We start from the raw sequence: 27,398 nt of genomic DNA on the forward strand, positions 1-27,398 counted from the left end.
TCAGGAATCACTGACATAGGAGAAGTTTCCCAGTTTCTCACCGAGGGAATTATCATGAAAGATTTTAGTCATCCCAACGTTCTCTCGCTCTTGGGAATCTGCCTTCGAAGTGAGGGATCTCCACTGGTGGTTCTACCGTACATGAAACATGGAGACCTTCGAAATTTCATTAGAAATGAGACCCACGTAAGTGTATTACCAAGCTTGGAAGCCAGCCAGCCTTCCAGAATGTGCCTTATTTTGAACCTTTTTAAAAGCTTTTAGCTGAAGAAGTGCATGTAAAACGTTGGCACCATTCACATGTAAAAGGCCAATTCAGTTCGCTTTTACTTCAAAATCCTCTATCCCAGTGGGAAGATAGTGATATCTAGAAGGATTTCCTGGGGGCAGTGATTCACCCGCCCTGCAAACAACCTTGCTCTACCATCCCCCTGATAGGTACATTTAGTCATGTTTGAGTGCCTGCTATATGCCAGAAACTGCATAGCACAGGAAACATAGAGGCAGAATGAGCCTCAGCCCACGTGGAGTTTTAACTCTAGAAGGAAAGACATTGAAGAACTAATTACAAATGAGTCCTTTACTATTTCTAAAACTTGCCACCTGGTCTCCTGCCTCAGGACTTTGCACTTGCTGTTCCTGCTGCCTAGAACACTCTTCCCCAGAATATCCACGTATCTCACTTATTCACCAACTTCAGCCTTTTGCCCTAATGTCATCTTCAAAATGAGCCTTCCCTGAACTTTCTAAATTGCAGCTGACCCACCCCACCCCCATGCCTTCTGTCTGTTTCCTCTCCCTTGCTGTATTTTTCTCCATCACTCTTACCATCATCTTGATGCAGGCTCGGTGAGTCAAGGAGTCGAAAGAAAGATTTCTTGGACTCTCAAGGTCTGGCAGTAGTGCTCCTTTATTCAGAAAATAGCATGGAGTAGCATGGGGAGAGGACCCATGGGCAGGAGGAGCTGCAGCATGGGGACAGGACCCATGGGCAGGAGGAGCTGCAGCATGGGGACAGGACCCACGGGCAGGAGGAGCTGCAGGCATGGGGACAGGACCCATGGGCAGGAGGAGCTGCAGGCATGGGGACAGGACCCGTGGGCAGGAGGAGCTGCAGCATGGGGACAGGACCCGTGGGCAGGAGGAGCTGCAGGCATGGGGACAGGACCCATGGGCAGGAAGAGCTGCAGGCATGGGGACAGGACCCATGGGCAGGAGGAGCTGCAGGCATGGGGACAGGACCCATGGGCAGGAGGAGCTGCAGGCATGGGGACAGGACCCATGGGCAGGAGGAGCTGCAGGCATGGGGACAGGACCCATGGGCAGGAAGAGCTGCAGGCATGGGGACAGGACCCATGGGCAGGAGGAGCTGCAGCATGGGGACAGGACCCGTGGGCAGGAGGAGCTGCAGGCATGGGGACAGGACCCGTGGGCAGGAGGAGCTGCAGGCATGGGGACAGGACCCGTGGGCAGGAGGAGCTGCAGGCATGGGGACAGGACCCGTGGGCAGGAGGAGCTGCAGGCACAGTAGAGGAAGACTGGCACAGATGTTAGCTCAGAGCTAATCTTCCTCAAGCAAAAAGAGAAGGATTGGCAACAGATGTTAGCTCAGGGCCAATCTTCCTCCCCCTTCCCCCAAAAGATAGCACTATATGCATGCTCACATACACACACATCCCATTAGAATGCAACTCATGAGAGTAGGAATTTTCATGTATTTTGTTCACTGCTGTAGCTCTAACACTTAACATAGTGTTCGGTACATGGACTCTCAGTAAATATTTGTTGAATGAATGAGATCAGGGTTATAAAAAAGGTTCTTGCAAATGAGAGTTTCTGAGTGACATTTGTGCCAGGACCTAAGGGGTGGGCAAGCAATGGCCAGGCCAGGGCAGGGAGGGAAGAGGAAGGAGTCCCCAGAACTGAAGTCACAGATGGCCTCACGCCCCTTCTTGGCTCCTGCGTCCAGGCCTCTGTGGTAGTTAATAGAGTAACTTTACTCTGGATCAAAAACAACTTCGTAAACATGGGGTCAGGTTCTCAGAGGAAATAAGCTCTAAGATGGTAAAGAAATATCTTGTGTTCAGCCAAAAGAATAAAATACCCCCTGGTAGTGAATTTTGCAGATAAGACGGATTTACCTTACAGAGCACAGAGCTGCTCTAACAAATCCCACTTTTCCACTTTAACTCTTGTCGTTACCCTGATGAGTTCCTCTGGTTGGCTGTGCTGCCTTCTCTCGGATGTTACTGCCCAGGATTAAAGCGTGGTAGGGGTTTCCTATTATCCAGTACCTTGACCTTTTCTTTCTAGTCTGAGGAGTCTGTACTTGCTACAACCACTAACAGGCATGTCCTAAAGAGAAGCCTGACACGCAAGGAACTGGCCGCTCCACATGCTGTGTGCATGAAGGGGCTGCAGCCCTCCTTGCAGGGTCCCCATCGCCTGCCTCATGGGTTCACAAACTCCACAGTGGCTGCTGAAGAAGAGATACTCTTTTCTTAAGGACCAGGTGCCAGTAGGGCCACAGTGACATCTATGTGACTTCAGATATAGTTACTAAAGGCATTCCTCTGTCCACCCGGTTTTGAGGATGGAGTTTCTGGAGAATGAGATTTCCTGTTCTCTATGTGGGTCCAGGCCACTGGAGTTGTGGGCTGGTGCTTTAGTACCAGTAAGAGGGCTTCTGATAGGATTGGCTTCACTACAGCGTGGGCTTTAGAGCCTAACAAATTTAGGTTAAAATCCTAACTCTGCCACTTACCATCTGAGTGGTTTGGGGTGATTTATTTCTCTCTGAACTTCCTGTATTAACCATGTGTTTCTGATGCTCTGACCTGTGGGGCCTTGCTGAGCAGGGACGGATGGCCCCTCCCAGGACTAGCAAATTCCCAGAGACAATAAGCAAGTCACCTTCAAAGAACAGGGCTTTCCTAAGCAAACCAACCAGTCCAGAGCCCATACCCCAGCCACCACCTTTAAAGGGTGCGCTCACTCTGGGCCACTGTTCCCTTGCCCCAGTCACTTCAGGGCCAGGTACCACAACAAGGACAGGCCCTACACCCAGAGCCTGCTGAAATCATTCAGACGAGCTAATCCTAAACCTGCTCACCCTGCCTCGCCCATTCCTTCCTACACAAATCACAATAAAGGCTCCAGCCTGTTTTCCCCTCGCTCTCTCTGCCTCCTAACCAACCCCAGTGCCGTGGCATGCTCCCTCCTCTTGGGAATTGCAAGTAACAAACTGTCTTTTCAGTGGCATTTGTCTCCCATCTGTTGGCCTCACCATACCTGAATAATAATAATAAAACCTACATTTTAAAACACCTCTATTTTCCCATCTGGAAAATGGAACCTGTATCACCTGCCTTACAGAAATGTGTAAGAGTTAGCCAGAATTTATAAAAACATGTAGCCTGGTGCTTTGCAAACAATAGGTACTTAATAAATGATTGCAGCCATCAACAGGGCACAAGTTATTATGTGAAACAAGATAACTCTTATAAATGCTTCAGAATTCTGAGATCATAGCTAGAACAGTGGGTGTTTAGTTTATGTTTCCAATTCTCTTTGATTACAGAACCCAACTGTAAAAGATCTTATTGGCTTTGGTCTTCAAGTAGCCAAAGGCATGAAATATCTTGCAAGCAAAAAGTTTGTCCACAGAGACTTGGCTGCAAGAAACTGTATGTAAGTATGAGAATCTCTGTGCCCACAGTGCAAACTGAGTGACAAGGAGGAATCTGTTTCCCACTGTTCAAGCCTAGTGAGGATGTTTTCTCTTCTTATGCAAAAGTCCTTCGTTTCCGTTACCGTGTTAATCGGTATATGAGAACTGGGGATGTAGGTGGGGCTTTCAGTCTTTATCAAATGGAGAATTTAAAAGGGACTCTCCAGAGGGGGTCTTAAACAGCTGTTGTGTGCTTTTGCTTTTCTTTTCCTTCCCACCGGTAGCCCCCAATCTTGTGGTTTCACACTGCATTAGTATTTGAGAAGGAGAATTTGATATTCAGCATTTTCCAGTGAAAAGGAGAGGGCTGGTGACACAAATACCAACATAGTATAACTTCCCAGAGTGGATTTGAAGTCACCTGCAGAAGCCCTACCAAAAATGGTATCTGGGAATGAATATACAAAGAACTTTATTTGTGTCTGGCTGCCTGGGCTGTCTAATACAACAGTCAACAATTTGTAATTGATTCAGTGCTTTTCCCTCGCACGGCACTGATTCATGACTTAGGGTATGTGTGAAGGAAAGAGCTGTGCTATTAATTTCCTACCTTGGTTTTGGTCAAGGTAACAACATAAAAGCCAGCTTAAACAAAAGATACATAGCCTCAGATAGCGGAAATTGATTGTTGTCGAACCTTGCTGTTTTTCTTAGAAGCTTTACGACGGATCCTATTTCTCTGTTACCTCAGTGGTGGGATATATGAGTTTTATGTTCTAATCTAGACCATTTGAGAATGAAAAAGTGAAATAACAGTCACCTGGCATATCTCCCTCATGAAACTGAGTATTGCTAATAAGCTGACAAGGGGAGATTGGCAATTGTTTTGGGTAGTCAGTTGGCGTACTTGATTTAGCCACAAAGGAAAGCTGAGAGGGGGACCACTTTTACTACGTCTCCAGATCTATGTTAAAGCATAAAGGATTCTCTGGAGCTGGCCCCATGGCCGAGTGGTTGGGTTTGCACTCTCTGCTTCGGTGGCCCAGGATTTGCCAGTTTGGGTCCTGGGTGCAGACCTGTGCACTGCTCATCAAGCCATGCTGTGGCGGCATCCCACATAGAAGAACTAGAATGACCTACAACCAGGATATTCAACTATGTACTGAGGCTTTAGGGAGAAAAAAAAAAAAAAGAGTAAGATTGGCAACAGATGTTAGCTTGGGGCCAAGCTTCCTCACCAAAAAGCATACTTTAAAGAAAAAAGGATTCTCTTATGCCATATCATTCGTAATCTCTTTCTTTGGCCTGTTTAATTTGTAATGTAAATGTAAAGCATTTTTATTCAAGAAGTCCATTGTAGTTTAGTGTTAGTCAATGGAGGCCCAATGAAGCCCTTCCTGCAGAAGTTATGGATTTCAAATACTGAAGTCGCTTGTTCTAATCAATAGATATTCAGCATTGCTGTAAATTATTCTATTTCAGCCACCAGTAATAACTTTTGTTTTTTTCTGTAGGCTGGATGAAAAATTCACTGTCAAGGTTGCTGATTTTGGGCTTGCCAGAGACATGTATGATAAAGAATACTATAGTGTGCACAACAAAACAGGTGCAAAACTGCCTGTGAAGTGGATGGCTTTAGAGAGTCTGCAAACTCAGAAGTTTACCACCAAGTCAGATGTGGTAACGTATTGATCATTCCCGAACCTTCTCCTCTTTTACTTTCATACCCCACATTTTTAGTAGTTTTATGGCTAATTTTTTTAAAAAGGAAACCTTCACCACTAATCTCAGTTTTCTTCATAAGTAAAAATGAGCTTGATTGTCTAATAGGTACCCATAGTATGGTTTCATAAATCCCTTTATTTATTCAAAAACATTTGTCTAGCAGGGCACCAGGCTAGGTGCTTGGGAAGCCCAGAGCTGAACCAGGCATGAACCGTGTCCTCCAGGAGCTTTGGCTCAGCAGGGAAGAGAAGGCATGCCCATCAATAACTGTCACATAAAGTAGACTGGGATTAGTCCAGCCACTCATAGCTCAAGGCAGGCAGGAATTCACTGTGAGAAATCTGGAAGCTATAACAGACAGGTCTAGCAGTGAAGGCATGATCCCTGCACCTAGCTAGAAACATGCTCTCCTTTATCTGCAGAGGTCATCCTTCTCTCATAGAACAAGCTTCAGAAGGCATGCACCTAAGCACTAAGGGTAGTGCTCACCTGAGCAGCCAGAGCCACTGCTCTGCCCTTCCACCCGGTGGAGGAGGTGGTGCTTGAAATGGGCCTTAAGGGAGGATGGAATGAGCAACGAAATAAGAAATACCAATCCACATGAGGCAGAGGGGCAGGGAAGTATCTGCGTCTTTAAAGTTCTGAGGAAATAGTAAGCAGTGGATGATTGGGCAAAAACAGAAGGCGCAGAGGGAAGTTATGAGAGTAAATTGAGGAAAATATATTCATACTAGATCATAGAAGTCCTTAGCAAACTAGCAAGTCTGGAATTTATTCTCCGGCCGTATGGAAACATTAAAGTGTGATCAGATTACAGTCTTTCTTCATTCCGTAAGATGTTCTGAGAGGAGTGGATGCAGGAAGACGAAGTGAGAGGTAGAACTTGAAATAATAGAGAGGCTGTGAGAATGGAAAAGAGATGGAAAGAGAGGCATCTCAGAGGTAGAATTAACAATATTTAGCAAGAAATTGATAAAAGTCAAAGAAGAGCCAAGTTGTATACTGGTGCAATAACAAGTATGTGAAGCAGGAGAACAGAAGCCAGTTTAGGAAGAAAAATACCAGCTGAGCCTTGAACGTGGTGAGTTTGACTTGGGAGTAGAACGTCCGGGCAGAGAAGTCTGTTAGGCAGATGGAAATGTGCGTCTGTAGTCTGTACAACCTCTTTGGTTGTCTTGGTCAACTTGGGCTGCCGTAACAAAATACCGTAGACTGGGTGGCTTAAACAATAGACGTTTATTTCTCACAGTTCCAGAGGCTGGAAGTGTGAGATGAGGGTGCCAGCATGGTCAGGTTCTGGTGAGAGCTTTCTTCCTGGTTTGCACACGGCTGCCTTCTCCCTGTGTCCTCACATGTGGGAGACAGCAAGAGCAAGCTTTCTGGTGTCTATTCTTAAAAGGGCACTAATCCCATCATGAGGGCCCCACCATCATGACCTCATCTAAACCCAGTTACCTCCCAGAGGCCCCACCTCCTAATACCATCACACTGGGAGTTAGAGCTTCAGCGTTTGCATTGCGGTGGGAGGAGACACAGTTCAGTCCATAACAGAGGTCAAGGCTAGAAGTAGGGTTTTGAGAGTCCAAAAACAATTATTCAGGAGAACCTACATATATGAAGTGAGGGAGAAAAGCAGAGGTAGGAGAGTCAGGAGAAGAGACCATCATGAAAGGGAGAGGAAGAGAAAGTTTCGATAAGAAATGAGACATGATCAACAGGGTCCACTGCTACTCACTGCACAAGAAGGATCTTGGAAGCTGAGTGACTTCGAGGTCTAGAGTGTGCCGAGGAGCCTGGGTATTGAGTTGAATAAAGAGTACACTTATTCTGTTGCATGTTGCAAGTCAAGAGGATTGTGATGTGTGGAGGTAGAGAAACATGAATGTTTCAGTCCTTGAGGATAACAACTGAAAAGGGAAAAAGTGTAAACAGTGGTATCAGCGAAAAGACGGACAGAAAATAATGTTAATGGAGGGCATAGGCCTCAAAAGAGAAAGGGTTGCCGGCCGTTGAGAGAGAACAGGGCACAGGGATCTGAGGGCAGCGTTGGGAAGCGAGAAGTCATCTACCCTCCTCCCTGGGAGTTAGCAAGAGGGAGAGGTGTGGCCCCTGTTGGTAAGAGTTTCAAAGATATTTTAGTCTTCCAGTGAAAGCAGAATTTCAGTTCCTGAGGAAGTGGGGGAGAAAGAGAATAAGTTGAGGGTGACTGGGAGTTTATCTTCAATAAACAAGTGTGACACAGGATGTGGTGAACGACTGGGACTTCAGGATGGACGAGGATGTGATAGCACATGTTAGAGCTTAATGCCTGGGATTCTGATCCTGAAAGGCTCTGAAAAAAATGAAAGAAGTGGGTACTAGAGAGTTAGGCTGGGGACGTGTTAGTGATTGTGGCAGGTGAAGGCATAAGATAGGGAGAATTAACCCATCTTCCAAGAACCTACATTTCACCCAGACTTGACTGTCAGTCTACCATTAAGAACCAGATCCAACTCTTACAACTCAGGAAGAAGACAACTCCATTTTAAAAAATAGACAAAAGATTTAAATAGATATTTTACTAAAGAGATACATGAATAGCTAACTAATAAGAATATGAAAACATATGCTCACACAAAGACTTGTACATCAGTGTTCAGAGTAGTAGTATTCATAGTAACCAAAAATCAGTAGCAATCCTAATGTCCTTCAACTGGTGAATGGATAAACCAAATGTGGTACATCTATACAATGGAACAATACCATTCAGTAATATAAAGGAGCTATTGATGCATGCTACAACATGGATAAACCTTAAAAACTCTATGTCGGGGCCGGCCCAGTGGCGCAGCGGTTAAGTGCGCACGTTCTGCTTTGGCGGCCTGGGGTTCACCGGCCCGGATCCCAGGTGGACCTACACACTGCTTGTTAAGCCATGCCGTGGCAGGTGTCCCACATATAAAGTAGAGGAAGATGGGTGTGGATGTTAGCTCAGGGCCAGTCTTCCTCAGTGAAAAGAGGAGGATTGGCAGCAGTTAGCTCAGGGCTAATCTTCCTCAAAAAAAAAAACTTTTTGTCAAGTGACAGAAGGCAGACTCAAAAGATTACATGTTAAATGATTCCATTTAAATGAAATTTCTAGAAAGAGACAAAACTGTAGAGACAGAAAACAGATCAGTGGTCACCTAGCACTGAGAGTGGGAGTGAAGATTGACTATAAATGGGCATGAGGGAACTTTCTGGGATGTTGGAATTGATCTAAAACTGAATTGTGATGATCACTGCACAACTATGTAAATTTACATCATCACCGGTATACTTACAATTGGCAAATTTTATGATATATAAATTATACCTCAGCAAAGCTGTTAAAACAAGACAAAACAAAAAGAGCCTGATGAAATTTTGGCTGTTCAAGGCAAGAGTTGAGATTCTGAGCTTTTTGACAACCCCACAAACACACCCCTACCTCCACCAATATACTCACAGAGTACGGAGGCCAGCACTTCTCACATAGCAACTATCACTCAAATACTTGACTGGAAATTTACAGACGCTTCTGTAGAAATGAAGTACTGTGTCTCTCTTCCTCTCATTAAAAGACACTATAGTATATTACATAAAGGGTGAAACTGGGTAATCCCTGCACAGTGCTGCTTTGGCAAATGGTTATTGATTGCAAGGATAAATTTGCGTGAAGTTTCATTTCCAGGATAGCACAGTCTTTTGAATGTTGACATGGAACATTTCCAAAAGCATGTCATAAGCTCTATGTATGTTGAAACCTACAAACAAAAACTTGCCTGCTTGTAGGAAGGTCCACTTTTTCACAAATACTCAGAAGGAGTTCAGCTAAAGTCTGAATGCTCTTGAAACTCATTCAGAAAAAATGGGAGTGCCACTATACTTGCAGTTACTCAAACCCAGTATTGTACAGTGTTTCACACTTAGCACAAATGCTTCCATTAAAGTCACTATTGACTTCTCAGTTGTTCAACAAGCTGGCTTTTTCATCCTGCTTCAGCATTCTGCAGCATTTAACATTGTCAACCACTCCTTCCTTCTTGAAATGTCCTCCTTCTTTGGTTTCTGGGACTCTGCACCATCTGGTTTTCCTCCTGCTTCTTGGTTGTGTTTTCTTTACCCTTGACAGCTTCTCTTCCTTCTTTCACATCCCACATCATACAACTGTCCCCCAGGATTTTGGTTTTCAGGTGTCAGCCAGCCTCAACAATTTCAACCATTCCCATCACCAGTCACCTTTCAACCTCTCTTTCTGGATGTTTTCCTCAGCCTCACAAATTTACCATGTTCAAAGTCAAATTCCTTCCTGCCAACTGTCAATTCCTCACTTCTTTATTTCCATTAATGGCATCTCCATTGTGCAATATAACGGCTCTTCACCCTTTTTAGTGTCCAGTTCTTCAAGTTGTGAAGAATGCATATAGTTGTATGACCACCACCACCAAAGCCAAGACATAGAACAGTTCTATCACCCCAGAAAATTTCCTGGTGCCTTTTGTAGCCGCTCCTCCCTTCTCCCTGGGACCTGGAAACCACTGGTCTGTTTTCTGGCTCTAGAGTTTTACCTTTTTAGAACGTCATATAAACGGAATCACAGTAAGTAGCCGTTAAGTCTGTCTCCTTTCACTCACCATAATGCCTTTGAGAGTCATCCATGTTGTGGTATCAGTGGCGTCAGTGTATCAGTAGTTATTCCTCTTTTTGTTTTAGTGGTGAGAAAACACATAACATAAAATCAACCATCTTAACGAGTTGTTTTTTTTAAAGATTGGCACCTGAGCTAACATCTGTTGCCAATCTTCTTTTTTTCCTTCTTCTTCTCCCCAAAGCCCCTCAGTACATCGTTGTGTATTATAGTTGTAGGTCCTTCTATTAACCATTTTTAAGTGTAGGGTACAGTAGTGTTAACTTTATGCACATTGTTGTGCAACTGCTCTCTCGAACTTCTTTATCTTGCAAAACAAACTCTATGGACGCTGAACAACTCCACATTTCCTCCTCCTCCCAGCCTCTCTGGCAACCACGATTCTACTTTCTGTTTCTAAGAGTTTGAATACTGTAGATACCTCATATAAGTGGAATCATGTAGAGTTTGTCTTTTTGTGACTGGCTTATTTTACTTAGCATAATGCCCTCAAGGTTCATCCGTGTTGTAGCATGTGACAAGATTTCCTTTTTTAAGGCTAAATAAATTCCATTGTATGTATATACCACATTTTCTTCATCTATTCATTTGGTGATGGACATTTAGGTTGCTTCCATCTCTTGGCTATTGTGAATAATGTTGCGATGAAAATAGACGTGCAAATACCTCTTCAAGACACTGATTTCATTTCCTTTGAATATACACTCAGAAATGGGATTGCTGGATCGTATGGTAATTCTATTTTCTATTTTTAATTTTTTGAGGACCCTCCATACTGTTTTCTATAGCAGAGTAATTCATTCCTTTTTATTTGTGAGTAGTATTCCATTGTACAGATGTCCCACATTTTGCTTATCCATTCGCCATTTGAAGGACATTTGGGTTCTTTCCAGTTTTAGGAAATTGCTTATATGTAATTATTACTTCTATAGTATTTTCTTAAAGGTTTTCATGTGAACATAATTTTTTATTTCTTTTGGATAAATACCTAGAAGTAGGATTACTGGGTAATAAGATAAGTGTATGTTTAATTTTATGAGAAACTACCAACTGTTTTCGACAGGGGCTGTATCATTTTATATTCCTAACAGTAATATGTAAGAGTTCTGGTTGTTTAGCATCCTCACCAGCACTTGGCATTGTCAATCTGGAGGTTTTAGCCATTCCAATAGGTTGTAGTGCTGTCTCATTTTCTCTTTAATCTGTATTTCCCAAATGACCAATGATGTTGAGTATCTTTTCATGTGTTTATTTGCCATCTTTATACTTCCTTTAGTGAAATGTCTACTCAAATCTTTTGTCCATTTTTTTTAAGTTTTAGAATTTATTTTCTAAAATAAATAAATTTTAGAAAATCACTTTTTTATTGGGTTTTTTTTATTACTGAGTTGTTAAGAGTTCTTCATATATTCTGAATATGAGGTATGTGTTATCAGATACGTGTTTTTGCATATATATTTTTCCAGTCTGTGGCTTGACTTTTCATTTCTTTACTGTTATCTTTCAAAGAACAGAAGTTTTAAATTTTATTCAAAATTTTATCAGTTTACCAGTTGAAAAATGTTATTAATTTATCCATTTTTTCAGTCAATTGTAGTTTTCTACAAATTGTCTTGTATCTCAGTTTACCTACTTCTGAATGCTCACATTTGGCTGTCTCTATTCCCTGCTTGCCTCAGCAGTGTCCCTTTCTATCATTGTTTATAGCTTATGACACTCTCTCACATCTAGTCACTGCTTTGGTCTTCACCTTTGATAAAGTTAGGCAGAGATTCTTTAGATGAGCTTACTGCTGGTGCTCAGATGTTCAAAAAGACTTAACCGTTCCCACAGTAAGGATGAATGGCAGAGCTCTCCTATCTTGAAACTAAAATTGACTTGTTTCCCTCATTCCTAAAGCACATACATTGTACGCCCCCTCTCCCTCTCTCTCCCACCCCTTCTCTTCCCTCTTTCTTTCTCCCTCCCCCCTCCTCCTCCCTCCCTCCCTCCCCTCCTCCTCTTCCTACTCCTTCTTCTTTCTCTCTGTCTGTCTTCCCCCACCCTCCCCACCCTTCTTGGTCGTCATCATTCTCCTTCATCGCCTCACCCCTCCCCATCCTGTCAGTGCAAAGCTGTTAAGGGGAGTTTGGAATGCAGACAGGACTGTGCTTTTCCTGGAAACTGCCTCCCTCTCACGTCTCCAGTCCCTCGAGTCCTCCAACCCTCCTCTGATACCCAGTTATTGCTCAAATCCTATAGTTCCTCAGAAACTTATGCAACTCTCCCCCCTTTTTTGTGAATTTGCCTCCAGACAAACTTATAGCCTAGGCATTTAGGGAGACCTGATCCCAGACAAGTAATCAGCCTCTCAGAACTTTGGTTTCCTCATCCTTAAAGCATCTACAAAACCAATTACATTACAGAGTTGTTATAAGGATTAAATAAAACAATTTTTTTTTTTGGTGAGGAAGATTCACTCTGAGCTAACATCTGTTGCCAGTCTTCCATTTTGTTTTTTTACTGTGAGCTAACATCTGTGCCAGTCTTCCTCTATTTTGTATGTGGGTCACTGCCACAGCATGGCTGAATGGCTGGTGTGGGTCCACTCCTGGGATCCAAACCTGTGAACCTCGGCCACCAAAGTGGAGCATGCTGGTCTTAACCACTACACTATGGAGCTGACCCCAAGATAATCATTTTTTTAAAGGGCATGATGCCTGTGCTCAGCTCATTATATGATACATACTCTCTCCCACCCCCCTAATTCGGGGTTCAGTCTCGGGGTTCCAGGTTGCCAGTGTGCAGTAGCACCTCTCACCTGTTCTTGTTCAGAAGCCTCCTGACTGGTCTCCGTATTGTGGATCACCTCCCCTATTTGTCTAAAGCGTAGTGTTTACAAATGCAATGTCCCGGAGCTCAACTCCAGTCACGTCCCATCGATTTCAGTTTAACCCACTTTCAACATTCACAAACGTCCACAGCATGGTCCTGTTTCAACCTTATCTGTCTGCCGTCCTTTCATGTACTGCACACGTCAATCGGAGTGACCTATTGTCCTGACAGTTCAAAAAAACACGTGAGTACTCTCACCCCTAGGCCCACTGCCTCCATCCAGAATGCTCTTTCTGCCCTCACAGTGCATGTACCTATTAAACAAATTCTCCCTGTTCTTCAAGACCCACTGTACTGTCACTTTCTTCCTAAAGCCTTTCTCATTACCCCACTGTTATCTCTTTGACTTCCACATTTGTACCTCTTTTCTGTTATTGCTCTATATTACAGTTATGATATCTTACTGTTTTATGTGTCAGTTAGTTGCACAATACTCTTAACCCTGTTAAATCAGCTTTGGGGCCTATCCAATAACTTGGACAGTAACCTAACTTGGACAGTAACCTAATCAAGGTTCACTAGATGCTTGTTAAATTGATTTAAATTTTAATGCAAATTCTGGAACTTGAAGGTTAACACAATGAAGTTGTCAGAAGTGACTCCTAGGATTTTCAAGCTTTGAAAACTTTGATTTTGAAAGGCTGCGGAAGACAGCAAAGTTACCTAGTTCCCACCTGGGAAAGAGTTTGTTTCCTCAATTTGGGTCAAGGCAGTCTTAAAGGGTTCTTGCACTTGGGCAAAGGGAAAGAGCCATTAAGGGAGATTTGTATCAACAACTACAGTGCCTGGTTTCTTTCTTTCGGTTGATCGCAAGGTTCAAGGACATGCTTTATTTTCCTTCCCGCTGCATATTACGAGCTACACTTCCTTCTCAGGGTTTTCCTACTCCACCTGTCTGGTCTGCATTCTCCTTCCCCTCCAAGCTTCTTTTTTCTCAGAGCCTCTTTCTCCCCCCATAGGCTTCTCAGTCCATGAGTGTCCTGGAAGTGTTGGCTAAGCAAGAGCTGACTGCCTGGGTCCTCTGCCCTGGCGTGACCCACACATGCTGACTTACCCTCATTGTGTCATTATCACCTTGGCACACGTCCAGGGGGAGATAATGTGTATGACCTGATCTATTCCTAGTGTTTTAAATCAAGAAATTGCGTATTTAGTGCAGTTTAGTAGACCAAGCAAGACCCAAGAGTCAAGAACTCTTAAATGTTTATCCTAGTGTGAATTCATATTTATTGAGGAATTTTTAGAAAGTCTCTTAACTTCCTGGTGTCCCTGCAATCTTCCTGTGAAGTACTGATACAACCGTTTTATACTAATCTCCTACTTTAACATTCTCAAATTACAGTTATTGTATTGAAATTAGTTTTCAGTCGAGAGACTTGCTGCCTAGCAGTTTTATAACTTCTGTTTTTAATATGGATTTTTACTTATACTGACTTAGATCTTCTCTTTTAACATTAACTTTTAGATACCTTACGTTTCTTAAAGACTATTTACATTCATTTGTGAAATCCCACAAATTTAAATTTTGCAAGGCTTATTTGTCTTCTTCTTTTACTAATAATCTAAAATTGTGGTGAAAAGAGAAAGATTGGAAAAGAGAAGTATAGAAACATGTTAATGCTTTGATCCATAAGAGAGAACTTGAAGTTCATACTCCACTAACTACAGACGAAATCTTCCTCATCCTGTGGACTTCAGACAGTCTTTTTGAAAACTTTACATTTACTTGTGCTCTAAACTTTATCCAATTCTACTTTAAACAAGTCATAAAAAGTATAGTTTACTGACTGCCTTTAAGGAAATTTTTGCCCGAAACAGCAATAGTACTGAATATTCTAAGCCAAGTTTTAGTTATTAAGACCTACTGATCACCTTTCACATTTGTACAGTCAAACTCCTCTCACATGGACTCTCCCTTCCCTTGTTTGACTAGTGGTCCTTTGGCGTGCTCCTCTGGGAGCTGATGACAAGAGGAGCACCACCTTATCCCGATGTCAACACCTTTGATATAACAGTTTACTTGTTGCAAGGCAGAAGGCTCTTACAACCAGAGTACTGCCCAGATCCCTTGTAAGTAGAAATTCTGACAGAATCCTCTATAGCTCTTATATTCTTTACTTTTGCAGAAATGCTTGCCTTCAAAGGGTCTCTCAGAGCATTTCTTCCTTTCTGAAACAGGTATGAAGTGATGCTAAAATGCTGGCACCCTAAAGCTGAACTGCGCCCATCCTTTTCTGAACTGGTCTCCAGGATATCAGCGATATTCTCTACTTTCATCGGGGAGCACTACGTCCATGTGAACGCTACTTATGTGAATGTGAAATGTGTTGCTCCATATCCTTCTCTGTTGTCATCACAAGATAACGTTGATGGCGAGGTAGATACATGATGGATGGGTACACCACTGGCCCCCTTCTGAGAAACATCACAGAACTGTCCAAACAACAGTCCACCCTTTGTCCAATGTTTTTTCACTGCCTGGCCACTGAAAGGCCACCAGATATTTTTTGCTTCTGCCAAAATTGCACTATTATAGGACCTTATATTGTTATTTAAAATAACTGGATTCTAAGGAATTTCTCATCTGACAAAGCATCAGAGCCAGAAGCTTTGTCCCCTAGGCCAGTGTCCAACGGCAACACTGCAGCTATGATGACACTCCTGTCACAGTCAAGCCAAAACCTGAATTCTGGGTTGAAATTTTTGAAAATCGGGATCTCTCCTGATTTCACATGAGGAACTGAGGCGATGAATTTTGAGGACTTCTTGATCACGGAAAATTCAAAAGAAGCGGTAGTGTCCAGGACATATATGGCAGCCCCAGGACCAGGCCACTCGTTTAGAATTAAAGCGTTTCAAAGAACTTTTATATATTGTATGGTCTCTAACATTTTTTATTACTGATGTTGTCATTTGCCCATTAGGCAAACATTCTCTTTTAAATTTTTGCATACACATTCCTCTTATGGGAGAAATATCCATAGGCAACACAGTCAACATTTCAAAACAACAGGACATGAAATGTGTTTATAAATTAATAGGGATATTTACATATTGTACATAGATGACATGAAGAAGGTTTTCATAAAATAGCTTAGTCACAATGGAATATTTAGTTGTCGTTTGAAAATCAACTGTTTGAGAATGATGCTATTCTGATCTAATGAATGTGGACATTTAGATGTTTTGTCTATATTTTTTTTAAATGACGTCTCTGCAAATAAGACAAGTAATTTGTGATGATAAGTGTGTCTAAGGTAATTCAGCATGTTTTTAAAGCAGAATACATCTGACTAAAAGGTTCATTGGTTCCAAAAACAGCTCTCATATAGGGCAAAGAAATGATCAATGGCCTGGAATATTAGCCTCTTTCTCAAGTGGCAACTTCCTATCCCCAAAACAGTTGGAGACAATAAAGCTTTTGGGGAGTCCTGTTTTGCATTAGGGTATATTTTGTGTTAAGCAAAACACATTTTAGGGGAAAAAAAAGCAATTGAAAGTTCTGGCCATTTCGCCAGGATGAACAGTTACTCTGGGCAGGACTTTTGTGATGTTTTGTTCTGTGGGACTTTGTGCTTACTACTGTATGGTGCATGTGGCACAGGATACTCTAACTGGTTTTGTCAATGTAAACATTTAAAGTATTATATTTTTATAAAAATGTTTATTTTTAATGATATAAGAAAATTTTCGTTAGGCCACAAAAATACTGCACTGTGAACATTTCAGAAAAGGTATGTCAGACTTGGACTAGTAACAGCATGGTTTCAAATAGCTGTAAATAATGATAAGGAAATCTACTGATTGCCAGTACACCCCACCCTCATTACATCACCAGGACTTGAAGCCAAGGGTTAACACAGCAAGCTATAAAGAGAAGGCGTTACACTAAAACCCAATAGTAGAATTGGGCTATTGTTGCAAGAGAGTGATCACAACCAAAAGCTCTTTCACATTGGTGGAACTTACCAGCAGACACAAAGAATTGTACTGCAGAGATATTCCCATTCAAATGTTACTATTTCAAAAGTGTAAAGAGTGATACTAATTCACAGAGTATTGTAAATGGTGGATGACGAAAAAAAAATCTACTCCGCAGAAAGAAATAACTATCTCTACCAATGTCAGGAGAATCAATGCATCAAGTATAGAAAGAACTTATGGAAACAACCCATCAACAAGACTACACACCTGTGTACATATGTTTGAGAAAGCTGCAATGTGAAAATCATGTTTGCTATTTATAAACGTGTCCTTAGATTAATGTGTCTGGACAGATTGTGGGAATAAGTGATTCTTCTAAGAATTAGATACTTGTCACTGCCGATACCTGCATTTGAGCTGAATGGTACTTTGTATGTTAATAGTTGTTGTTTTGATAAATCATACAATTAAAATTAAGTGTTGTATCATCTTGTATACTGAGAGTTGGTTATTGCTAGTCACGCTTGATTGCCTGCTTTTACATAATGACACAGGATGTCTAAGATTGATTTCACCTGGCTGCTTCAAGATGGTCCATTTATGAGAACCTTAGTCAAGTTAATGCATGAGCAGCTAAACTAATTTGCATCCCTGAATCTCTGGAAGCCTTTGGGTTTCTAATTTGGCCCTGAGTTGCCAAATTACTTGCATTTCTCTGACAATCTTTCAACTGCTAGGGCACGTGGCTCCAGCAAAGTGCATCCGTGAACCAGAAGATATGACAACAGAGCTGCAACCCCACAGTTAGCATAGAAATACCTAGTTGAAAGTTGGAGGAAAGAGGCCTTCTTACCCCCTTAAAACTACCCTTTCCATCTATACAGGTTCCCACTGTTCAAGAGCCCCCGGTTACAAGAGCAACTACCTTCAGGCTGTCTCCATGAATATTCTTGTAATGGTAAGAGAACGCAGAGGTGATATTTCGGTCATCTGAGAATCATGTGGCACTTTGGAGCAATCTGATAAAAAAAGAACAACCCAAGTTTAAACTGGTGCTTACAAAATACAATGGGGGCTGATTCTTTACTGAGAGAGAATTCAACCCTTGTACCCAGCCAGACTGCCTCCTGGCCAAGAGATGCATTTCCATCGGAAGTTCAGTCAGACCCTGTGCCTCTGAAGGACAAGAACCTGTATCTTTATATCCCTCATGTCTGGCACGTAGATTCTCAGACAATTGCTGAACTGAAACAGAATTTTCTTATCCTCAATCATCCACTTTAAACCACCACAGATACGGTTATTACCTATGTAGCTCCCATGATGTTTTTTGAACACTGTTGAGGGGCGGGGGTGTACCTTTCTAGGGAGAGAGGGATAAAAAGATATCCTTTTGCAAAGTTTTGCTTGATGCTGTGAATTTTTAATCAACACAGTATCTTTCACTTCACAATGTAGGCATCCATTGTGTTTTTGCTCTTTCTGACCTAGACAGCAGATTGCATCATAAAGAAATATGAGGAAGGGATATAGGGGCCGGCCCCGTGGCTGAGTGGTTAAGTTCACACGCTCCCCTTCAGCCGCCCAGGGTTTCACCAGTTCAGATCCTGGGCACGGACATGGCACCACTCATCAGGCCACGCTGAGGCGGCGTCCCATGTGCCACAACCAGAGGCACTCACAACTAGAATACACAACTATGTACTGGGGAGTTTTGGGGAGAAGAATAAAAAAAATAGGAAAAGGTTGGCAACAGTTGCTAGCTCAGGTACCAATCTTTAAAAAAAAAAAATGAGGAAGGGATATAAAACCTGTAGAGCAAATTAAATGTTTGAATGCTGACTTCTCCCATTGTTGATTGACCCAGTTTAGTTCAGGAAACCAGTTAGCATTATGTAAAAGAAATTGATTAGTATTCATTTAATTCAATTAATATTTATTGAGCATCTACATATGTCAGGCACTGTTCTAGGCAATGAAGACTGAAGAATGAATAGTCCCTCCCACCCCAAGGAATTTAATGAAAGAGACAAACAAAATTACTGCACTAGTGAGTATTAGAATTATCATTTCTTACATTTGTAAACTCTCTTGAAGAGGCTTCACAGTTTATAACTGGAAGATTGTACCTTTTGACTCCCTCCACTCATTTCTCCCACCCTCCATCCTCCTCTCTGGCTACCACCATTATCTTTTCAGTATCTATGAGCTTGGTTTTTTGTGTTTTTGTTTTTTGTTTTAGATTCCACATGTAAGTGAGATCGTACGGTATTTGTCTTTCTCTGACTTATTTCACTTAGCATAAAGCCCTCGAGTTCTGTCCATGTCGTCACAACTGGCAAGATTTCCTTCTTTTTTGTGGTTGAATAATATTCCATTGTATATATATATACCACATTTTCTTCATCCATTCATCCATCAATGTACATTTAAGTTGTTTCCATATCCTGACTATTGTAAATAGTGCTGCAGTGAACATAGGGGTCATATAGCCTTTTAAGTTGATGTTTTCATTTTCTTTGGATAAATACCCAGGAGTAGAATTGCTGGATCATATGGTAGTTCAATTTTTTATTTTTTATTTTTTGCTGAGGAAGATTCTCCCTGAGCTAACATCTGTGCCAATCTTCCTCTAGTTCATATGTGGGTCACCACGACAGTATGGCTGCTGATGAGTGGTGTAGGTCCACACCCAGGAACCAAACCCAGGCCGCCGAAGCATAGCACACCAAACGTAATCACTAGGCCATGGGGCCAACCCCTCAATTTTTGAGTTTTTGAGGAACTGCCATTCCATTTTCCATGGTAGCTGCACTAATTTACATTCTCACCAACAGTGCACAAGGGTTCCCTTTATTCCACATTCTCGCCAGTACTTGTTATTTCTTGTTCTTTTGATAATTGCCATTGTAACAGATGTGAAGTAATATCTCATTGTGGTTTCAGTTTGCGTATCCGTGATAATTAGTGATGTTGAGCATCTTTTCATGTACCTGTTGGCCATCTATATGTCTTCTTTGGGAAAATGTCTATTCAGATCTTCTGCCCATTTTTTAATTGGATTATTTGATTTTTTGCTATTGTGTTATATAAGTTCTTTAGATATTATGGCTATAACTCCTTATCAGATATGTTATTTGTAAATATTTTCTCCCATTCAGTATGTTGCCTTTTCATTTTGTTGATGGTTCCTTTGCTATGCAGAAGCTTTTTGGTTTGATGTAGTGCCAGCTATTTTTGCTTTTGTTGCCTTTGTTTTTGGTGTCAGATTCAAAAAATCATCACCAAGCCCTATGTCAAGATGCTTACCGCCTATGTTTTCTTCTAGGAGTTTTACGGTTTTAGGTGTTACATTTAAGTCTTTGATCCATTTTGAGTTCATTTTTGTGTATAGTATAAGATAGTGGTCCAGTTTCATTCTTTTGCATGTGACTGTCCCGTTTTCCCAACACCATTTATTGAAAAGACTGAGCTTTCTCCATTGTATGTTCTTGGTTCCTTTGACATAAATTAATCGACCATATATGTGTGGGTTTATTTCTGGACTCTCTGTTCTGTTCCATTGATCTATGTGTCTGTTTTTATGTCAATATCATACTATTTTGATTCCTGCAGTTTTGTAATATACTTTGAAATCAGGGAGGGCATCACAGTTTAAACATACCAAAGTGAAGCTTCTTGGGCAAATAGATCAAGTTCTGACTGACTTTGGGCAAAATACTGCACTTCTCTCGACCTAAATTCCTCCCTCTGTCAACTAGGTTAATTCTACTTACTTCATAAGGTTTTTTGAGGACAAAAAACTAGTATGTAAAGGCACCTGCACACCATATAGTTGCTCAATAATTGTGATATTATTATTATCTTCAGTCTCAGACAATAAGAGCCCATCTAAAGTTAGCCTGTGGTTGATTGAAAGGGAAATTAAGCCTGAAAGGGACCTAACAGATGTTTTAATCCAAATCCTTTACCCATCCTTCACCTCATAGCTGCTTTATGCAGTAGTATTTCCACCTCATCCTTGAGTATTGATATGGCAATGCGGGTGGGGGATGACAAGGGTGACAAGATGGTGGCACCTTTCCTCTTAGTGCAGAACACCTGAAGAATACCGCCATCCCTTCTTCTTTCTCCAAACTTCCTACTGTTCCTTTAATCACATCTCTGATAACTAGTTTCCTTTTTTCTGGTTTAGCCTTCAGACCTAGGATCCACAACAGACATGGAAAGGAAGAATCCACCTAAATTATAGGAAAGTTGCATGAAGGCACGATGACAGGAGTCACAATCCTCAGTATTCATGTCTAGAGATTATTACTGTTGCTTGTTTGACTCACATGTATGGTTAATGATCATTCAGATTCAGGAAAAAGTAGACTAAATACAATATTGTTTTAGTTATATGGTGTGTGTTTGAAGATAAGGAAAACTTCATTAATGTTGTAATCCATCTGGATGACTAGGACCAGACATACCCAGGTAACTGCACAGACACGATTCACTCTTGTGGCGCTTTAGACAATTTCAGGAGATAGGTATGCAGACATTATGCCCCAAAGGAAGAAATGCATTGCTTTTCATCCCATGAAATGTTTTTCCTCTTCATACTTGACGTTTTTCTTCAGGACTATCTCAATTCCCTATCTATCAAAAATTGGAAATAACTTCAGTCATAAACCAGTGAAATATTTCAGTTGGTGAATTGAAGGTAATAAAACAAAGGCTTGCCCAAACTGTCCTCTGTTGTAAATTACACCAGAGGTCTAGATTACGTCAGCCAAAGGTATTGATCACCACGCTGAGAGGTTTATAACTACTATTGACTTACCATGTGACCCTGGAGCAGAAATCTAGGAAAATTGCAAAAGCATATCTACGGTAATGAAGAGCCCATCATTAATAGGACTTACTGTTCTGTCAGCCAGCGAGTACTGTGTTGGCTCCAAGGCAAATATTTAACAAATGCTGGAAACAGGAGGAACTTCTGTCTTCTCCCTTCTCTCCTTGCATGCTTCTGAGCTATTCTGATGAATGTGTTTTCCTTCTTATCAATAAAAAGTGTAGATCCAAACATCCAAATAACTCCTAATCCTTTATTATTATTTTTTAACAAAGGGCTAGCTCCTCATATAGACCAATTTAGAATAGGGCTCAGGTCCTATTGTCCTGGGCAGTTAAATGCTACCTGGTTAGGCATTCTGAAAACTAGACAGCATGAAAGAAGCAACTCCAAGCTGAAAATGGCCATATTTAGGATGCTTAAAGAGAAATTTTTAATTTAAACTCTTAACATTATTTTGAAACACTGGATCCGGATTACTATGATAATTAATTTTTATCCTTTTCTTGAAAATAAGCCCTTTGTCTTTATGCATTCACTTTTTCACTGTCACATGTGTACATTCTTTTCACCACATGAGTTCCAGGCTGGCAGAAACATCCACTAATCCTTAGATCTCTGGGCTGGAACGACAAAAATGCATAAAATTTTACCAGGCCGAAAGAGATCAACTTTAAAAATCTTTGGCATCCAAACGTGTCAGAACTGTTTTTTGCTGACTCCCCAAACCATTTGTGTTCCCCATTATGGTCCATGGGATCTGTAATCTCAGTTCCTATTTTATTGGGCAGCTTGGAATTTTTAAGCACCATATTTCATTTACCTCTCTTGGTTGTTTATAATTTTCACAGTTGTTTTATGAGTGTTCTTTCTGTCTCCCATCCTAAAAGCACTGGAAAGTGGTAATGGCCAGACCGCTCCCTGCCAGCCAAAGCCCTCACTTTGACGTTTGTCACTGTGCTCCAGGGACATCTGCTCTTTCCATTAGAGTCACACTGGGCCCTCCCTCCTGTAGCACTGTGACTAAAGCACCACCTTATTCATCAGGGGCAACAGTCCTTGTAAACAAGAATGCCAAATTCAGAGCCTTTGTGAAATCCTGCCCTTCTCTTCTGAAGTCAGTCGCGTGACCTTCAGAGATTATTTCAGAAGTCGCAATAAAGAAAAGTTACAGAGAAACCAAAATATCCTATCGGGATACTTCTGCAAAGCTGTTTCTAATTTTAGTTAGACTATGAGAATTAAACACAGGGAATTTAACTTCGCTTTGGTGGTAGCCAAAGGGTCTATGGAAACACGTGGATAAAGCAAGAAATCACTATCGCAAAGATACTGAAAAAACTTGTTTCAGAAAGCAAATATCCAGTGTTAAAACTACAAAGATATTTTTTTCTGAAAATGAACTTAATTGGTAAAAATAATAATGAGAATAATAATGATCTCATCCCAAGACATGTCACAGGAATTGATGACTGTCTGGAAGCTAATGGGCTAAGGGGACGCTCTCAGGAATTAGTCTTACTTAATGAAATGCTGTTAGTTTAGTAAACGAATGCTTAAAATGACAGAAATTTCAAAATCAGAGCTGCTAGCATTGGTTGATTCACAGAAAAAAAAAAAAGCTAATGCAAAATGTGTCATGCGTTGCTCTTACTCATTTTTTTAATTCACTTGTAATTCAGGAAAAATATATATTCTTTATAATTGTTTTCTTTCATACATCTATCTCCTACTTTTACTCTGAGGATATGTTTACTTATGGATTGTTTTATTGACAGAGATTTAACCTGTGAATAAAAATGTGACTCCCCCTAATGCAGGCATATCAAGTTTAAAATTATGATTGCTCTGAATCATCGTATTTTTAAATAGTCTGATGTGAAGAAAATGTGGATCCTCCACGTGGGCTTTAGAATATTGTCTCAAATTATACTTGGCTTGGAAGTCATTACTCAACGTCTTATTCCAAGATTATTCTGACAATTAGCTTCCTAATTCTGCCCTCTCCATATTGACTCTTCCTTATGATCTAAAACCAGCTGCCAAAATTATATAATATACCTGATTACATCATTTTCCTGCTTGAAAACCTACGCCCATTCCTAGATGTTCCCTGCATCAATTCAATTCTTTATGTTGTTATGTCTCGTTTTGTTTCTTTTTTTTATAAAATATATCCACATGGAAAAAAATTTTAATTAGACAAAAGGTATAAAGTGGACAGGAAATATCCTCTGACCATTCTCCCACACCCTCCATCCTCACTTCCTAAGGGTAACCGGTGTTAACACTTTCTTGTCTATTTTTCCAGAAATTTCCATCCTGCATCAGTTCTAAACTAAGCCAGACACCTCAAGACGTCCTTCAAAAGCCTCCACCTTACTGACCAAACTATTAGCATAATCTCAGCAGTCAAGAGATTGTCCCTCTACCTCTGTGACTTTGAACTTCCACCAAAATTATCCCCCTTTTGATATGAGCTGTTTAAACATGGCTAGACCAGGTCTTCGGGCCACCCTCACCCGCTAAGGGGGCCTATAATTTGATATCCCTTCAAACTGATATTCTTTAAATATTTTCTTAACTTTTGTTTAAATAGAGAGGAGATTGAAATGATTTTCTCTTATTTAAGAAAATTAAAGAACAGATTTCTTTATTTCCATCTAACAAAGCGGAATCAATATGCTTAAAAAAAAAAAAAGTCAGCAAAATAGTACACTTTTCTAAAATTCTAGTTCTCTTTTGCAATGTTCCGAACCAGACTGCTTGTAAGTTATAAAGGGTTTTCAACTTAGGTAATAAAAATAAGTCACCCATTCCCGATAAGCAGCATTCTCTGAGGGATTATTTCAGAATTTCAGCTGACTGATGACTTTTAACTCACTGGAAACTGTACTTATGTGTGGTAAACCTACACCACAGAGACGGGTTGTTTACTGCAGCGGGTCGTTCTGCTGCACTCCGTCCTTTTGGCAGGAGCACACTCAACCTGATTTTTGTCCGTTACATAAGGAGCTACAAGTGGAAGCCTGAAACGCCCAACATCATGTTACTGACTTAATCCAGTCATAATTCAGTGCCCAGTGACCCGGCAGACCCACCCTTTATTCTCATTCTGAATAGAAGTGCTGTAACATAGAGGTTAGGTGGACACACTTTGGGTTGGGACACTCTAGGTTTGAATCATTTCCACCACTTACCAGTAACGTGATTCTGGACTAGTTGCTTAACCTTCCTAAGCCTCAGGTTCCACATCTGTAAAATGGAAATACGAATAGTGGCTTCCTCGTAAGATTGTGCAAGGATTGAATGAAACCATGCATGCAAAACTCTCAGTAAGTGGCAGTAATTATTTCTAAAGACCTTGAATTTTACTATTATCATTATTATTATTATCATCATCATTATTATTATTTATCATCTGCCTTGCTCCACAAAAAAGATTCAAAGTGGAAGTCTCTAGAATGAAATTACCACAAACAGCTCCAAATTTTAGCACAATCCAGAAATATGTGAGGGTGAAAGTCATAAAAATAGACGCTGATTTTCCTCATCCTTGTTAGTGGTACCAGCCCGAGGTTAGGAATGGGGTCCTAGTCCCGTCTGACTTTACTACCTGTGTGACCCTCAATGTCACAATCTTTTTAAGTTGTACTTTCCTTTTCTATAAAGAGTGAAGATAATTATACTTCACAGTGATAGTTGTAAATATTAAATTATATACTAAGGTTTTATACAAATATAAGGTATTATTATTATTAGATTCATCAAAATATTTTTTATTTCAAAAGTCACCTTAGATCTCATCTGATTCATAAAATCTCCTCTAACCAACCCTGGCACTTCGTTTGTTCCAACGTAATTGCTGGAGTTGTTTACAGAAATCTGTACTTAGAATCAATGAGCTCAGGACTGGAGAAGGCCCTGGGCCTCCGCACAGGGGTGCTGGGTGCTCATTGCTAGTTGACCCTTAAAGAACTCCACATTCTCTTTGGAGTTCAAAGTTTGGGGGTGAAATCACTGCCCCTTCTCAAAGATAAACACAAACGCAGATCTGAAGCGGTGTCCTGGGCTAACATGAGACATGTTGAGTTTGAATCTCATCAGGGCAGTGTTTTTCCAACATAATAAATTGCTCTTTGTTCAAATCAGAAACTGAATTCCCTTTATTTTCCAAAATCGCCCTGCCAGGTTTCCTTGATTTAATTGGATCTTTTTTGTCTGCTGACAATGGAAAGCAGAAGAAAATAGTCTTGCTAAGGAAATGAAATATGACCAAGAAAAACAGGCATTTTCACACTGTATGTGGTGGGGTTTTTTTTTTTTTCACATTCAACTTTTTATAAGAAAAAAGGTCTCTGCCCTTTGAAAAAAGCAGCATTATTGCAATAACTGTTAGGTCATATCTACATGGCCCAAAAGAAAATGTTGGAAAGAAAATTAACTAGTTCATAAGGGTATGGACAACATTATTTTTAAAAGGAAATGATTCTTCATACATAGAAAGGATAAAAATTGATAGCAAAGAAAAGTGAGAGTTGAAGCAATTATTTAAATAATTCAAATAAAAAATGTATGTTTAACTGAAGCATCTGTGGAGTTCAGGTAAAATAATTTAGAGGGAACACCAATTAACTAAATCTTTACTGCAATTCTTCAGTACATTTAGCTAAAATAATCTTTGCTTCAATAGCAGAGAAGAACTTTGAGTCCTGGTTGATTGGTACAGAGGTCTTGTAATGAAAAAACAAGGGTTTGAAGCAAGAAAGGGCCAAGTTCCCATCCCAGCTCTGCCATCTACTCACCATCTGCCACTGGACAAATACGGTTGTCTATTTATTCCATTTAAAAAAGTTATTGAGAGCCTTCTACATGACAAGCACTGTTCTAAGGAAGGAAGATACAGCAGGGCATGTGCTAGACAAGACTGTTGCCTCCGTGGAGCACTTATTCCAAAGCAAGAAGGAAGACAGATAGGTAGATAGATAGACAGACAGACAGATAGATAGATAGATAGATAGATAGATGTTGTAGATAGATGCATAGAAGAGCTAGATACACAAAAGTTAATTTCAAATTGTTGTAGTGCTATGAAAGGAATAAATAGGATAGTAAAATAATCCTATGTGGCATAGCGTGATCCAGAAAGACCTCTCTAGGAACACAAAATGTGAGCTGAGACCTGAAGACGGGAACGAGCCAGCCCTGTGAAGAGCTGGTGCGGAGCAATCCAGGCGGAGAGAACATCAAGCGCAGAGGCTGCTTCTGGAGGCAGGAAAGGGCTTTGCCTGTTGAAGGCCCAGGTAACAGGCCTGCATGGCAGTAATATGTTGAGCTGGTTAAGAGTGGTGTGAGGCAAAGTGGGAAATGTAAGCAACAACCAGTTAGATTTCTATTCGAACAGCAGTGGGAAGCTACTAAAGAGAGTTCAACAGGAGAGGACATGATTTCTGTTTACTAGATCAGTCTGGCTGCTGAGGGAAAAGTAGATCGTAGCAATGGGAGAGAAGCAGGGAGGCTATTGAATAACTCCAGGCATGAGATCATGGGGGGCTTGAAGTAGGATGGAGGCAGTGGAGGGAGAAATAAGTGGACAGATTTGAGATACATTTTGAAGATAAAATAAATGGAACATGCTGATGAACTGTACGTGCATGAGAAGGGAAAGAGAATGATCAAAGATGACTCGTAGCAGCCGGCCTCGTGGCGCAGCAGTT

The 27,398-nt window shown here is 41.0% G+C and overlaps 1 protein-coding gene across 2 annotated transcripts in view; it reads left to right on the forward strand.

Moving 5' to 3' along the window:
- The window catches only part of MET (MET proto-oncogene, receptor tyrosine kinase), a 113,166-nt gene extending 95,830 nt beyond the window's left edge, over positions 1 to 17,336 (forward strand). For both annotated transcript variants that reach the window (XM_014739000.3, NM_001114147.1), the window contains 5 exon segments: positions 5 to 186; positions 3,581 to 3,690; positions 5,185 to 5,350; positions 14,851 to 14,987; positions 15,096 to 17,336. In XM_014739000.3, the coding sequence (XP_014594486.1) occupies positions 5 to 186; positions 3,581 to 3,690; positions 5,185 to 5,350; positions 14,851 to 14,987; positions 15,096 to 15,306 (806 nt within the window). In that variant the 3' untranslated portion in view covers positions 15,307 to 17,336.
- The last annotated feature ends 10,062 nt before the right edge of the window (positions 17,337 to 27,398 follow it).

Source organism: Equus caballus, chromosome 4 (assembly GCF_041296265.1).
Source record: "Equus caballus isolate H_3958 breed thoroughbred chromosome 4, TB-T2T, whole genome shotgun sequence".
In the NCBI taxonomy this organism is placed as follows: domain Eukaryota; kingdom Metazoa; phylum Chordata; class Mammalia; order Perissodactyla; family Equidae; genus Equus; species Equus caballus.